General features: G+C 39.5%; 1 protein-coding gene across 1 annotated transcript; it reads right to left on the bottom strand.

The window, feature by feature from the left end:
* Positions 1–9573: 9573 nt before the first annotated feature.
* LOC141386692 (uncharacterized) lies at positions 9574–15399 on the bottom strand. Its single transcript, XM_073955612.1, has 5 exons — positions 15000–15399; positions 14435–14901; positions 10406–10555; positions 9686–10333; positions 9574–9588 (listed from the first exon to the last, which is right to left on the bottom strand). Exons 1-5 carry the CDS (start codon positions 15397–15399, stop codon positions 9574–9576), a joined length of 1680 nt encoding a protein of 559 aa, XP_073811713.1.
* Between the last annotated feature and the right edge of the window lie 779 nt (positions 15400–16178).

Here is a 16178-nt window from a genome sequence, read left to right on the forward strand (position 1 = left end):
TTTCTTTGGTGTATTCAACTTTGCCGCAGAAGCTCGTTGGTATAGGTCCAGTTCATCATATAGCCCTCATAAAAAGGTACCTCCGGATTTTCAGTATTTTGTGGGATGTGGCCTCAATATCCCGCCGAAGTGGCTGAAATTTGGTATTTAGTCTTCCTTGGGTCTATACAACTTTGCCCCAGAACTTTGTCTGTATAGGTCCACGTCTTCATATACTCCTCATTGGAGGGTACCTCCCCATTTTCGGTATTTTGAACGTTGTGGTCTCAATATCCCACCGAAATGACAAAAATTTGGTATTTACTCTTCCTTGGGTGTATACAACTTTGCGCCAGAACTTTTTCGGTATAGGTCCACTTTTTTATAGGCCCCATTGTAGGGTACTTCCCGATTTTCGTTATTATGGCCTCAACATAGCACCGAAATGCGTGAAATTTGGTATTTAGTCTTCGATGGGGTTATACAACTTTGCACCAGAACGTTGCCGATATAGGCCCACGTTTCGAGAGCAGGCCTTAAACTGCACTTTTCCCAAATTTTGTGTTGGAGGTACTCGATTGAGTCAACCTCTATAGACAATATTCGAACCTGATCTATGTCCCGTAGAGATATTACGTTATGAAAAGTATGCACCACATGGGTTACTGACTTATAATTATCGTGCGCACATTTTTTCAGGACATTTTCGCGTTTGTGTGGGACGGTACCTGAAGGTGTGGACCGATATCATCTTCATCTTCGATCTTAAACTAAGTTTGGACAAAATAGCCAAATTTTGGACCAAATCGGTTCATCCTACACTACACTACGCATGGTGCCATAGGGGTTTTTATTCCTTTCGGGCCATTTTCCTAGGAAGTATGGAATTGTCCTGATAAAACTTTTACCGTCGTAATGGGGGCAGCGAATGTATGTTGTTACGAAAAAAATCAAAGCGATTCGGGAGAAGGTCTTAAAGTGAACATTTTCGAAATTTTGTGTATGAGGTACCCGAAGCAGTGGACCGATAGAATTCATATTCGAACTTGATTTATGTCTGGTAGAAATATTACGATGTGCAAAGTATGGACCAAATCGGTTAGTGCCTTCGAGAGTTATCGTGCTCATATTTTTTAGACAAATTTGAACTTTTGTGGGGGAGGTAAACGATGGAGTGGGCCGATATGTCCCATTTTCGAACTAAAACTAAGTTTGGACAAAATATTACGTAAGCCAAATTTTGCTTAGGGTATAATTAGGATATAATTGCTGAGGGTATAAAAGTTAACTTTACGTTTGTAGGCATTTCTTGAAAATTCACATATATGTAAGTCGAAAGATAAGTTTATTGCAGCATTCCGCAGCTCACTAATTGAAAACCATGCACTGACAACAATAGCTGTGTTCCAGAACTAAAAAGTTTTTACAATTTTTACGACTTTTACACATTTTACTCGAAAAAGCGTTCCCGTACACAAAAAAGTTGTAAAATGTTCACTTCTCTTTAAACAAAAATGGCGCTGAATGACGCTCTCTGACGTATTCTCCATTTTTCCGTTCCCGAACTATTTCAGAAATCTTGTGTGTAAGAACAAATTTTTTGCAGTTCTCTCTTTTACGAGTTTTACAATTAAAAAGTACGGGAACGAAGCTAATGTTTGCTCAAATTTTTGTTGTTGTGTGCCGATTCCTGGTTTATTGTGAATGGCTGGTATTTACTGATAATGTGAGCCTTAAGGTATGCAATGGAATAACAGTGATAACTGTGTACCATATAAAAATAATTGTGTAAAAACGCCCTAAACTGTTGTTTACACAACACTGTAAACGAGTCTCTACAAAAATGACAAGGCAATCATTGTAAAATTGAACAATTCAAATGAAAATAAAAACGCAGTTTTTCAGATGTTTAAGATAAATTCCCAAATAAAGCAAAAAAAAAAAAAAATGTTAAAAAATTTAATTTTTTAATTTTTTGGTAAAAACTGAAATGTTTCAGACTGGTATAAAGGCGAAATTATATTGACAAAATTTAATATAATATAATTTTAATATAAAACAAGTGAGCAAAGGCTATAGTCGGGACGGGGCCGAATATGTGATTCCCTACGCCACTACCAATGTGCGTAAGCTTTGCACTGGTAAACATTTTTTAGGGAATATAATCCGACTACCACCAAACATAATATGCCCCTTTCTCTCTGGGACCCCCATAAGCAACCAAAATTTCGTGAATTGCGACCTGTAGCGTGATTGCAAAAAAAAAAATTGAAGAATTGGTTGCATTACCTATTATTGTGGTATCTCCCTTGTTTGACCACCTTCGCCAAACTATTTTACACCAATGTAAAGGTAATATTTTCTTCTAACATTGACAGGCTTTGCCGTTGAAATACCCCTACTAGAAACCGAGATATTCACAAAGAATAAAACTTTGAATTTGTCTCCACATGAGTTTTCCCCATTCTGACCCCTAAATATTATCCGACTATCACGAAAATCAATAGGCTTCTTCCTCTGTGGGGCCCACATCAACCCCCAAAATTTCGTGACTATCCCATCAAAATTCCAACCTGTAGCGTGATTAAAAAAATGGAAAAATTGGATATATTACTGACTTATGCGATATCTCGGTTGTTTGCCAATTTACGCCTACATACTTTGCATCAATTTTCTTCTTCCTTTGACGGGATTTCTTTTTGGAATACTCCTACCAGACGCGGAGATATTCGCATAAGAAAAAACGTTGACTTTTCTCAACATAATCTTTTTGCTTATTCCGGCTCCTGGATATTAAACTTAATAGGCTTCTTCCTCTGTGGGACCCGCATAAACTCCCAAAAAAATCGTGTCGATCCAATAAAAATTGCGACCTGTAGCGTGATTACAAAAAAAATCGGAAAATGGGATGAAATGGATTACCGACTGTTGCGATATCTCTGTTGTTTGACCACCTACGACAGCGTACTTTAAATCGTTGTAAAGGTGATATTTTCTACTTTCCTTGCCAGGTTTTGCTTTTGATATATCTCTTAAAGAAACAGAGCTATTGACTTTGAAATAAAAAGTTGACATTTTCTCTAAATAAGTTTTTGCCCATTCCGACCCCTGAATATTATCCGACCATCATCAAAATCAATAGACTTCTTCCTCTGTGGGACCCCCATTAACTTCCAAAATTTCGTGACGATCCGATCAAAATTGCGACCTGTAGCGCGATTTCGAAAAAATTGAAAAATGGGATGTATTACCGACTATTGCTTTATCTCCGTTATTTGGCCACCTACGCCAACCTACTTTGCATCATTGTAAAGGTGGGATATTCTGCTTTCATAGTCAGACTTTGCTTTTGGAAACTCCAGAACCCAAGCTGTGATATTCGTCATTATAATTAAAATCGCAAAAATGAAAAGTTGGGTTGTATTAGCGCCTATTGCGATATCTTCGTTGTTTGACACCTACGACAACCTACTTACATTGTTCAAAAAGTTATATTTTCTACTTTCATTAGCAGGTTTTGCTTTTGATATATACCTTATTGATGCGATATATTCGATTTGAAATAAAACTTTGACTTTTTCTCCAAATAAGTTTTTTTGCCCATTCCGACCCCTGAATATTATCCGACCATCACCAAAATAGGCTTCTTCCCCTCCGGGAACCTCATCAACCCCCAAAATTTGGTGACGATTCGATGAAAATTGCGACCTGTAGCGTGATTACAATGTTTAGATAGACAGACGGACGGACACACATAGCCAGATCGACTCAGCTCGTCGAGACATTCATTTTGGTATATATAAGTATGGGTATACGACCATTATTTCGTTGCGTTACAAACTTTTTGGCCAAGACCAATTTATAATACCCTCCCCACATAGTGGTGTAGGGTATACAATTTTCAAGAAAATCGAAAAGTATAATCATGTTTATAATTTGATTTTAAATATTAAATCGCGAAAACTGCATACAAGGCCACTATGCAATTTTTTTCTATTTTTATTAAATAGCTCATGAAACAACAAAAAAGAATTTTAGAAACATTGCGGCGTTTTTTTTTTATTGGGATAGCGTTTGCAATTTTGTTTTTTCAAAATAGTCTGGCTTAATCTCATTGTTGTTGTTTTAATATTTTAAAACAACTATTTTATTAGTGGAAAAGATTTGGCATTGTTCGACAAGGGGTAAGGCAGGGAATACTATAGTTTCGATCCACGTCACTGGATCTCATCAGTTCCCTTGTTTCTTGTTTGTGGATATTCTCCACCGAAGTTATTTTTCAATAACTTCTTCAACAAGAAACTTTTTATACCCAAACATCAATCGTCAGCTCGAAGTACAAAGGTAAGCAAAGAAAAAAGTTCAATGAGAATGCACACACCCTGCATTACCCCTTGGCGACCAATGCCAAATCTTTTCCACTAATAAAATAGTTGTTTTAAAATATTAAAACTACAACAATGGGGTTTAGCCAGACTATTTTGAAAAAAAAAAACAAAATTACAAACGCTATCCCAATAAAAAAAAAACGCCGCAATGTTTCTAATTGAAGACACTGAAGACCCCTTGGCGAACAATGCCAAATCTTTTCCACTAATAAAATAGTTGTTTTGAAATATTAAAACAACAACAATGGGATTTAGGCAGACTATTTTGAAAAAACAAAAAAAAGATTTTTTTTCAAATTAGACCAATATTAAAGAAGTTATGAGTATTTCATTGCATATAGTTTTTACAGAGTTCGACTTTTATAATGCGCGTTATCTCTGTAACCGTTAGTAAAAAAATCTTAAAATACACTGAAATATTTTGCTGATAAGCACCAAAATCAACAACCTCATTTTGAAAAAGTATCCGATTTCGCTCAGAAATCCCCATATGCTTTAATAGGGTTGCAAATAATTACAAACCAAAAACAAACTTAAGGGTTGACCCTTAGTTGTAAAGCCCAATTAAAGTCATTTTCATGAATTTTTTCCAAGAAAACAATGAAACTTTTTTGGAGGATGCTTATTTCATCTGAAAGAGCACATCTTAATTTACTTTCTGTATTTTTCTTGTTGAAAAATATTGGGTAGTTTTGTGACAATTGACCGTCAACCAAACCCTGTTTTTATAAAAACGTTGGGCGGTGCCAACTCTAGCTTGAAAACTAATGACCCGATCGTCAAATATATTTGTGGGCTTATTTAGAACATAAATCAAATCAAATTTTCAATTTTTGGCTTTAAAAACTTACGTTTTTTGGTCATAAAACGGTCACATTTTTTTTTAATAAAATCGATCGATGCAGGACAAGTTTTGATGTCCTTGATTAGCCCACAAAATTATATGGCAATCGGTTTATTAGTTTTTGAGCTAGAGTTGGCACCGTTTTCAAAATGTCTTTTCGAGAAAAACATGATTCAAGTTTCTATGCTGCACACAAATCACAATGAATTTTTTCCTTCCAACACTCATATCATAATCAATTCTGTTTCGATTGATTTAACATTTTTACCACATATTCTATGTTACTTACTTACTTAGCTGGCCCATTACAGAACATTTTTCCATAGGCCGAACTAAGAGAAGATCTCCATTTCTCTCTATTTGTTGCTTCGCACTCTGGAATACCGCGCCTTTTCATCTCATCATCCACTTGTTTGCGCCATCTATTCCTTGGCCTGCCAATTCTGCGTGCACCGCCAAGCGGTCCGTATTTATACGCCTTTTTAGCGGGTTTATCATCGCTCATTCTTATAATATGGCCTAGCCAACGCAATCGCTGCATCTCGATACGTTTAACAATATTGATGTCGTTGTATAGCATATACAGCTCGTGGTTCATGCGACGTCGATATTCACCGTCAACGCAGATTGGTCCGTAGATCTTTCGAAGAATTTTTATCTCAAACACACCAAGCACTGCCATGTCTGCTTGCGCAAGTACCCAGGCTTCGGAGCCATGCTGGACTTGCCAGGTCTAAAGCCGCATTGGTATGGTCCAATTATCTCGTTGACCATAGGCTTTAGTCGTTCGCACAATATCCCTGACACTATCTTATAGGCAATAGGGAGAAGACTTATGCCTCTATAGTTGGAGCACACAGTCGTATCTCCTTTCTTGTGGACGGGACACAGGATGCTCAGGTTCCAATCGTCGGGTACTCGTTCTTCCTGCCAGATGGTGCTAACTAGCTGATGAATACACCTTATCAGCGTGTCGCCTCCGGTTATGAACAGCTTGGTTGGTAAGTTATCGGCTCCTGCTGCCTTATTATTCTTCAGCCGATTTATTGCTGTCTTTACCTCATCTTGGCTGGGCGGTATACATTCAATACCATCTTCTGGGATTGGGACTGTGGTATCTTCGTCGTCTTCGCTGCTATTGGTTACCAACAGTTTTGAAAAATGTTCTTTCCATATCATGAGTACACTATCTGTATCAGTTACCAAATTACCTTGCTGGTCTCTACAGGAGGATGTGCCTGTACCAAAGCCATCAGTTTGATGCTTGACTCTTTGGTAGAATTTTCGGACTTCATTCTGGCTCCTGTACATCTCGATTTTTTCACACTCCTGCTTTTCCATCTCTCTCTCTCTTTTTCCTGCGGAAAAGACGTTTCTCCTCTCTCCTTTTCTCCCTGTATCTCTCTCGTGCGCTACGCGTTGCTACGGATTGTAAAGTAGCCCTACATGCCGCATTTTTCTCTTCGGTGGCAGCACGACACTCCTGATCATACCATGGATTCCTTGGTGGAGGTCTCTGGTATCCAAGTATGGATTTTGCGGCTGCTTGCATGGAGTGGGCAATATGTTGCCATTGTGTTGTTATGTTATCGGGACAAGGAGTGCTCGCGTTAAGCAATTGGGCTAGTTGAGTGGAATATGCTGTGGCTATCTGCTGTGTTTGCAGCCTATCGATGTCCAACTTCCGCGTTGTGTCTGTTCGTGCTTTATTTGCAACGTTTAGACGGGTACGTACCTTTGCTGCAAGGTAATGGTCCGAATCATTGTTTGCGCCTCGGAACGATCGTACATCCAAAACGCTCGATGAATGTCTTCCATCTATCACAACATGATCAATTTGATTTCTTGTTTTCTGATCTGGAGACAGCCATGTGCCCTTATGAATATCGAGATGATTAAATCTGGTACTGCTAACGACCATGTTTTTTGCAGCTGCAAAGTCTATCAGCCTCATACCATTGTCAAATGTTTCACTGTGGAGACTGAATCTCCGCCTTTCCCAATCCATCGTATTTCCTGTATGGCAGTAATATCGGCCTTGTACTTTTCAAATATGTCTGCCAATGCGAAGACTGCACCTTCTCTATAAAGTGTGCGAACATTCCAGGTGCAGATTCGTCAACTTTAGAGGGGTTTGTTTTCCTTTTCTTTCGTTTTTTCATAGTAGGCTGTTTTTTCTAGGGGAGGGTTACTAACCCGACGCCCAAATCTAAGTTTTTAACGTTCTTATGGGCGGCACATGTTAGCTCACTACCTTTAACGGGTGTTAAAGGCAGTTCCCCAGGTGACACCACGGGGAGGTCAGTGTCCACTTGAGATGAAAGAGGGACCAAGATAAATCATGGGCTTTGCCATGTTAAAACCGGTCAGGACCGTTCCTTGGTATATTCCATCCCCTACGTCACCCTATTCTATGTTACTTATATTAAAAAATAGGCCAATACAATTTTTTCGATTTTCCGAAATTTACAAGTAGGGATCGATCACCCGTTAATATATCCTCCATACTATGGTGGAGGGCATAACAACTTCAAAATAATCGGAATAATCGGAAATCGGTTTGTGCCGTTATATAGGGGCCATACTCAAACGTGAGCCTATGTCCCCAATTTTTGGTGGACACATTTTTTGATCACTTTAAACCCCAAATGCCCAATGACATATAATTTAAACGGAAAATGTCGATAAAAACTTTAAAATAGCTGAAATTGGCGGTATGGGGGCTATACCAAAACCTGGGCCTAAGACCACATTTTTTGGTAGATAAGGTTTTTGACAACTTTTGACGTTAAATGCCAAATTGTAGCTAATTTGACTTAAAATTTTAGCTAAAAAACTTTAAAACACCCCGAAGCTGGCGGTACTGTTATACGGTGGCTATTCGAAAACATTGACGATTTTCGGTGGAGAAGTTTCCTAGACACTGAGAATCTCAAATGTCAGCTAGTTCGGTTAAAAATTGTAGTTAAAATCGTCAAAATACCGAAAATCAGGAGGTACTGTTATATGAGGGCTATACCAATACATGGACCTATGTTGACGATTTTATATTGAGGTTTTTTTGGAGAAGTTTCCTGGACACTCAGAATCTCAAATGTCAAATTACAGATAGTTCAGTTCAAAATTGTAGCTAAAATCTAAAAACACCGAAAATCGGGAGGTACCGTTAAATGGGGGCTATACCAAAACATAGACGATTTTTGTTGGAGAAGTTTCGTGACCACAGAAAACCTCAAATGTCAATTATGATCTAGTTCGGTTAAAAATTGTAGCTAAAATCCTCGAAATACCGAAAATTGGGAGGTACAGTTATATAGGGGTATACCAAAACATGGACCTATATTGACGATTTTTGGTGGAGAAGTTTCCTGGACACAGAGAATCTCCAATGTCAAATTGCAGCTAGTTCGGTTCAAAATTGTAGCTTAAATCTAAAAATACAGAAAATCGGGGGGTACCGTTATATGGGGGCTATACCAAAACATGGACGATTTTTGTTGGAGAAGTTTCATGACCACTGAGAACCCCAAATGTCAAATTATAGCTAGTTCGGTTAAAAATTGTAGCTAAAATCCTCAAAATACCGAAAATCGGGAGGTACTGTTATATGGGCTATACATGGACCTATTGACGATTTTTGGTGGAGAAGTTTCGTGACCGCTGAGAACCTCAAATGACAAATTGCAGCTAGTTCGGTTAAAAATTGTAGCTAAAATCTATGGTATAGGCCCTCGTTATATGGGGCCTATACCAAAACATGGACGATTTTTGGTGGAGAAGTTTCATGACCACTGAGAACCTCAAATGTCAAATTACAGCTAGTTCGGTTAAAAATTTTAGCTAAAATTCACAAAATACCGAAAATCGAAAAATATGGACATATGCCCTTAATTTCTCCTATATGTAAAATTATAGCTAATTCGGTTTGAAAATGTTACTAAAAACGTTAAAATACCTGAAATCCGGCGGTTATATGGGGGCTATGTCAAAACGTGAACCGATATAGCGCATCATCGAACTTAACCTGCCTGAAAACAAAATACACATTTTCCCAAAATTTCAGTGTCCTATCTCGATTTTTGTGGATGCTAGAGTGATTACCACAGTCGGACGGAGGGACTGACATGCATAGATCGACTCAGAATTTTATCCTGATCAAGAATATATACTTTATAGGGTCGCAAATGATTACTTCAATGCGTTACAAGCGGAAAACAAACTTAATATACCCTCCATACTATAGTGGAGGGTATAAAAAATATATAAACTTTATTTATTCCAGAAAATTAAAATACATATAAAATTTAAAATATTGCTGTTTTCTTTGTATTTTTTTTCAATTCAAATAATCCATTGCCACTTTTAATCCTCGGTATGCTGGAGACAATATTTCCAGAAAGAATATAAAAAATGCAACGGCGCAAAATACGGCATAAGCCCGATATAGCCCACGCAGCTTATGATTTGTTATTACCTGGATACCATTGGCTGCAGTAGTAGTTCCTTCATTACTTCGCCGCTTTTGCCAACGAACATAACGCCGGGCAATGTGTTCCGTTATACCCGCAGAGGTAAGTAATTTCAATTTCAGATTAATACTCTCCGGAAGTACAGAAATTTTGCGAAACATCATAACACATTGAAATGAATAAATTTCCTCCTCGACATAGGTTAGCGAGGTATTGTGTAGATTTTTTGCATTATAATCCATTAAATAATCCAATAATGCCATGGCCGTTAATTTGCGTTGGCTGGTATTGATTTTGCTCAAACGTTGAAAGGCATTACTCATAATGCGGGTTTTATTCCACGGATAAAAGTCATTCATTTCGGGAGACAGTAAAATATAATCCCGCTTAATAAGTTCGTTAATTGTCTTGGGTACCGGTAAACGTTTAGCCAACCGCAGGCTATCGTACATTTTACCCTGATAGGCATTGCGCAGCTCAAAGGTAAGCAAGAGCCAGGACATAAGTAAAAATCTGGCAAAATTTCGTTTTGGTATAGCTTGTGATGGCATTGGATAACCCATGAAGGTAATAAAGATATTGCGCATAGGATGCCGATTATGTGTACCAAATATAAAATTCCATAGTGACAAATTACCGGAACGTTGAATGATCTGAACTAGAAAAAAAGTGACCAACCACATAATTCCAATCAGAAGCCATATGCTGGCGTTGAGAGGTTTTACTAGTTGCCTTATTGGTCCAAAACTCAGACCTCTTTTCACCACAAAAACACCCGGTGTTGTGTGATACACTGCAGAATAGGTGAATTCTTTTGTATTCGGAAGTATGGGACTTAAGCCACCAATTGCTATTTCCGAGTGACTTTCGTTTAGCTGTAATTTGAATGAAAAACAGACAGAAATATTAGGGAATTTGACTTTTGGTAGGGATAAGACAGAATTGACAACTTAAATGAATCATTTTACCGGATTGACCAGGAACTACACAACACCTGTGTGTTCCGGTCAGCGGCTGCCACCTCAGTATACATTACAAACATATGTATATTGAGGTGGCAGTCGCTTTTTTTGTGTTGGGAGCAACATATCCTGCTCCGTGTTATTTTGGTTCGTGCCGGAACGAAGGCAAATCCCGGACCAACATGGATGTGCTCAGCTTGTCTTATTCGCATCCACCACACTCAAACTTCGGTGTGATGCAATAGATGGCGGGGGGTGGATGAATATCAGCGGTTGCTCTGGACTGGTCCTTGTGAGGAACGTGGACGAGGAGCGTGAACGCAGCCCACAATCAGTCGTCGTCGCCATCAGATTACAAGACTTCCGGGCAAATTAATCTCCCACCTCCACGGAGATTAATTTTCCTACTGTAATAGTCTGTTCAATAAAGACCTATCGTGCTTGAGCATATCTCTAATGACCCGTACATGGATTATATGGGGGTAGCACTTAGGTGTGGAACTGCCGAGGTGCACTTGCTTAACGTATACATTCCGCCGATAAATTGCTTTACTCCAAGTTATAGGCCCAGCATTACCCCGCTTTTGGATGACTTTCCCGTTTGGTCTTGGGGAACTTTAAAGCTCATCTTGAACTGTGGCATTCGGTCATCGGCAATGAGCAGAGGGGTATAGTGATGGCTGAGCAGATTGATAGCTCTATAATTTGCATGATCAATGAAGACGCTCCTATCAGAATTAGCCTAGTCGGACAATGACGTCACCTGGGATCAGCATACGAGACAGTCCACAATGGAGGTGATGAATTAGCTTTCCTATTGACTCGTCTAATCAATAAAAACCTAGTGCGCTTGAGCTTGGCTCTAATGACCCGTACATGGAATGTCAGATGTGGAAATGCCGTTGGAGTTGCTTAATGTATACATCCCGTCCCATTTTGAAGGTCATAACCGTTTGGTTCTGGGGGACATTAATCTACATCATGAATTGTGACATTCGGTCCTCGGCAAAGACCAGAGGGATATAGTGATGGCTGAGCAGATTGTTAGCTCAACATTTTGCACGGTCATAGTTCGCCAGATATAACCATTGTGTCACCTGTCCCGACAACTGACTTCACCTGGAAACCCGTCATTGCTCTTGGGTCAGACCATCTCCCCATAATTGTGTCCATCAGCAGACCGTCCGAGTTCACCACCTCTGAACGCCGTACCTTCATCAATCATGGGAAAGCTAAATGACCTAGTTTCAGAGAATTCACTAACCGCCGCTTGCAAGATCTGTCCATCCCTTCTGATGTTTGAGTAGCCGCTCGCCATATACCTGGTGGCGAGAGGTGAGATCAAATTTTCCAGCAGAGGCGACAGGATTAGCAAATAGGCGTGATGGGCTTCGTCGAGCCAACCTCAGTGACCCAGAGTCAGGGAGATGACACTGGAAGTTAAGAGGTTGGTTGGTGAGCATAAACATAATAAGTGGCAAAATCATCTGAAGAGTTGCAACATTGGAGCCGGAATTGGAGAATTGGGCAAACGTTAAGTCCTTCTCGAACCCTGGCCCTGGAAAGAAGGAAGATAGGACCTCAGTCATGTTTACGCCGACCGATCCGAAGAGGTGTACCGATTACTGTAAACCACATTTTGTCGAGCACCCCGTGAATGGCAGGGCCCGGAGAAAAGTAGATCTTTTCCTGCCGAGGAGGAACCACCACAATTTACAGTGGACGATATTGCTAATGGCATCAGATGGAATCTCCATGGTAATGTTGAAACAGCTGGAATCGGGAGACAAGTATCTCACCATAGTTCTGAACCTGTTTCTAGCCTCCCACATCGTTTCCGAAGTTTGAAAAATGGGCCAGGTGGTCCCTCTACGTATGTAGCACGACAACGGCGTTGCACGCCATCTCCATACATATTAGACGAGGAATCAATCAGAACAAGCCTTGCGATAGAACAGTGATGGTGGCGCCCAACTTATTAAAAGCCTTTGATACTGCCAAGCGCTTCACGCTGTTTGAGGACATTGATCAGACCACCTTCCGACCAAATTTGAAACGTTGATGCCAGTCATACGAGGAATGCAAGAACAAGAAGTCCAAGCCCCGTAAAGTGAAACAGGGAGTCCCTCTGTGGTATGAGGTAATATCGCCGGAACTGTTTTCCTCTACCTCTCATATATTCCACCTCTTCCAGACGGAATTGAGATCGTAATAGGTCGTAACGTATGCGGGATACTTCTCTGATGTCATTTCTGAAAGGCTGAACTCCTATTTGATTGATCTTACCAACATTTCCCACTCGAGGAATATGCAAATATCCGCCACGATGTTAGCGGAATTCCGACCACCAACTGCACCAAGATTCTAGGGGTCACGTTGGGCAGCTTGTTCAATCGTCCGCAGGAACAAGGTCCTAAAGTTCCTAGCCGTCAGAATTTGGGGTGCAGATAAAAAAACCTTGTTGACCACATATAAACCGATAGGCTATGCGGCGCCAGTGTGGTTCGCAACGCGATGGAAAAATGTTCAAACCAGCCAGAATGCCGCCCTGAAAACTGGTGCCTCCTTGTGTCTTCAGTGGACCACTGAGGAGACAAAGATTCTTCCAGTACAAGAACGCAATGACATGCTTTCGTTGCAGTATTTGTTCGGAAATCACCATATGGTGAATAGGATCCCCACACCTAGGCAGAGGTTATACTTTACAAGAGAGAGCCTCTAGATCAACAAGTCAATCAAACAGGTTTAAATAGCATTCACACAGGTGTAGTCGCAGATGCCATAAACAACTGTCGTGTGAATGTGGTCCTCGGAGAACATCCCGCATCTATCACAGCTGAAGTGCGTCCACTGCCACGACAAACCAGATTAGTTTTGGCTCAACTACCCTCGGGATGCTGTAGCCTTCTAAGTTCCTACAGGACAAGGGCCGACGACTCTGTGCAAGACACGACACATTGCACCTTATGAACTGCCCTGCCAAACCTACTCAACTAACTCCAGAAGCTTTGAGGCTACAACCCATCGAAGCAGCCACTTTCCTAGAACTAGAGATAGCCCAGAGCCAGATTAAGCAAAAACAAGTAAAAAACATTAAGTTCGGCAGGGCTGAAATTTTGTACACCCTCCACCACAAAATATAGGGGCTATACCAAAAACCTTGTGGAGAGGTTTCGGGACCACTAAGAATATAAAGTGTCAAATTTAAGCTAGTTCGGTTATAAATTGCAGCTAAAACTCTTAAAATACCATTCAAAAACATGGAACTATATTGGTGGATTTTTGGTGGAGAAGTTTCGTGGCCACTGATAACCTCAAATGTCAAATTACAACTAGTTTGGTCATAAAATTTAGCTAAAAGCTTCAAAATACTTTAAATCGGGAGGTACCGTTATATGGGGGCTATACGGAAATGTGGTCCTATCTTGGTAATTTTTAGCGGAGAAGTTTCTTGGCCATTCTTGAAATGTCAAATTTCAGCTAGATCGGTCAAAAATGTAGCTAAAAGCCTCAAAATACCTTTAATCGGAAGGTATCGTTATAAGGAGGCTATACCCAAACCTGAAATTTTTTAGTAAAGAAGTTTTTGGTCATTGTGAACCTCAAATGTCAAATTTCAGCTAGTTCTGTCAAAAATGTAGCTAAAAGCCTCAAAATACTTTAAGTCGGGAGGTATGGGGCCTACATAAAAATGTGGTCCTATCTTGGTAAGGACCTATATATTATAAACATATACTATACTGTTACAACAACAACTGTAACAAATCCACCATCACACATAAAAGTACTTACATCCGTAAGCGAATCCGTCCTATTCGAATACATATGATTTTTATTCAAATCTCGTGGAAAACGAAATTTCAAATTCATATTTAACGTATCGGCTACAGTTTTTAGAATATCTCCTTCAATGCCAGCAATTCGAGATTTATCCGATAAATGTTCCTCATTATGAAAATCCCCCTTAAAAATTAGCAAAGGTGCAACCAGATGAGCGCTTACCGAAATTGTACAGCCATGATAGTTACGCAATTGTTTGGGAAATAAGTAATTTTCCTTTAAACGATAATTTTCATAGCGATTTACTTCTCGTACCGCTATATCGTCCCAACAATGATACACTCCATAGGCATAGTAGGTATAAAAGCTGATATGGTCCTTGCCAGAAAAACGATGCATAATGACGGCATTTTTAACACCAATTTCCAAACAGACCTTAAATATTTTATACATTTGTTCGTGAACATATATGGGGTGCACTGAGGAGCAGGTAAGTAAAATGAAGAAATAAAATATTCGATTTTTAGCATGTCCTGGTAAGCGAAGACGAAGAGCTCTGGAAATGGAAAATTGTTACTTAATTTGTTGCTAAGCGATTTGTGATGAGTGACACTTAACTCAAATGCCTTGGCCGAATCAATTACAAATAGATTGTAATCCCATGGTCTTACATCGGGTCTGCCAAATTCCAACTGGGCACTTATATCCCAACCGAGATTCCTCAAAAAGTAGCTCAAAAGAAAATCATGCTTAATTTTTTGCTTATCACAAAATAATCCGGAACATTTTTCCATAATGGCCAAAGCATTAGTTCGGCTAGTTATGAACGACTTTGTCATATTTAAGGCCACCTCGGTAAATTGTAAAAGTTCTTGGTTGACACCAATGTTTCTCATTAGCAATGAATGATGTTCACCATTATTATTGTGAAGTGAATGACACAAAATTAAAAGCAACACAGCGACTTGACGAATCATCCTTAGTATTAGCGCGATGGTAAATTCTTGTTAACGTTCGGCAAGTAACTAACTAGCGAAAAATTGAAAATGTTTCTGCTATATGCACTGTCCCGTGGAAACGACAAACCGGTGATTTTGTTGTTATGATAAGATGTTATAAATGCCTAAAGGAAGGATAAAGATCCGTATTCGACAAGGGCCAATTTATAACGTATATAATTCGTATTGGAACGGTTCACATACAAATGCTATGGAATAATTTGGAGCAAACTTTTGTATATTTTTTTTTGCTAGTTTTTAAGTGTGTAGCGTGTGGCATTCGAAAGCAGATAAACAGTGTCCATGTCGATCAGTTTCCCTTGCATTGGTATTGATTACAGTTAAAAATGAGACTTCAGCAGCAAATTATGTAGAAAGTGGGCTTCAAGTTCTTTTGTTTGGATTATCTAATTTGTCAACAAACTAAACGCTCGCCTTTAAACCACACAAATTAATTCACACTTACCATAAATAAGTTTTGAAAATGTCTTAAGGTAAGGTCACATTAGGCAAATATTTGCTCCAGCGATCGACAGTGTGCGCTTACTGGGAGCAAGTGAGCGTAAATAATGCATTGAAGTTTGTGCTCACCTGCTCCCAGTAAGCCCACCGTACCGGTCGGTGGAGCAAATATTTGCCTAATGTGACCTTACCTTAAGACATTTTCAAAACTTATTTATGGTAAATTTGAATTAATTTTTGTGGTTTAAAGACGAGCGTTTTTACAAGAATGCCAAAGCTCCGTTCCAGTGACGTAG

The sequence above is a fragment of the Musca autumnalis genome, unplaced genomic scaffold (genome assembly GCF_047663935.1).
Source record: "Musca autumnalis isolate F117 unplaced genomic scaffold, ASM4766393v1 scaffold_5, whole genome shotgun sequence".
NCBI lineage: Eukaryota > Metazoa > Arthropoda > Insecta > Diptera > Muscidae > Musca > Musca autumnalis.

Bases quoted from the DNA above. Each gene is read 5' to 3' on its own strand.
- LOC141386692 (XM_073955612.1), bottom strand. From the start codon at position 15,399: ATGATTCGTCAAGTCGCTGTGTTGCTTTTAATTTTGTGTCATTCACTT. The intron at 10,556-14,434 runs GTAAGTACTTTT...TTCAAATTACAG, and splicing joins GGACGGATTCGCTTACGGAT to CTAAACGAAAGTCACTCGGA. The intron at 10,334-10,405 runs GTAAAACCTCTC...TTTCTAGTTCAG, and splicing joins TTGGACCAATAAGGCAACTA to ATCATTCAACGTTCCGGTAA.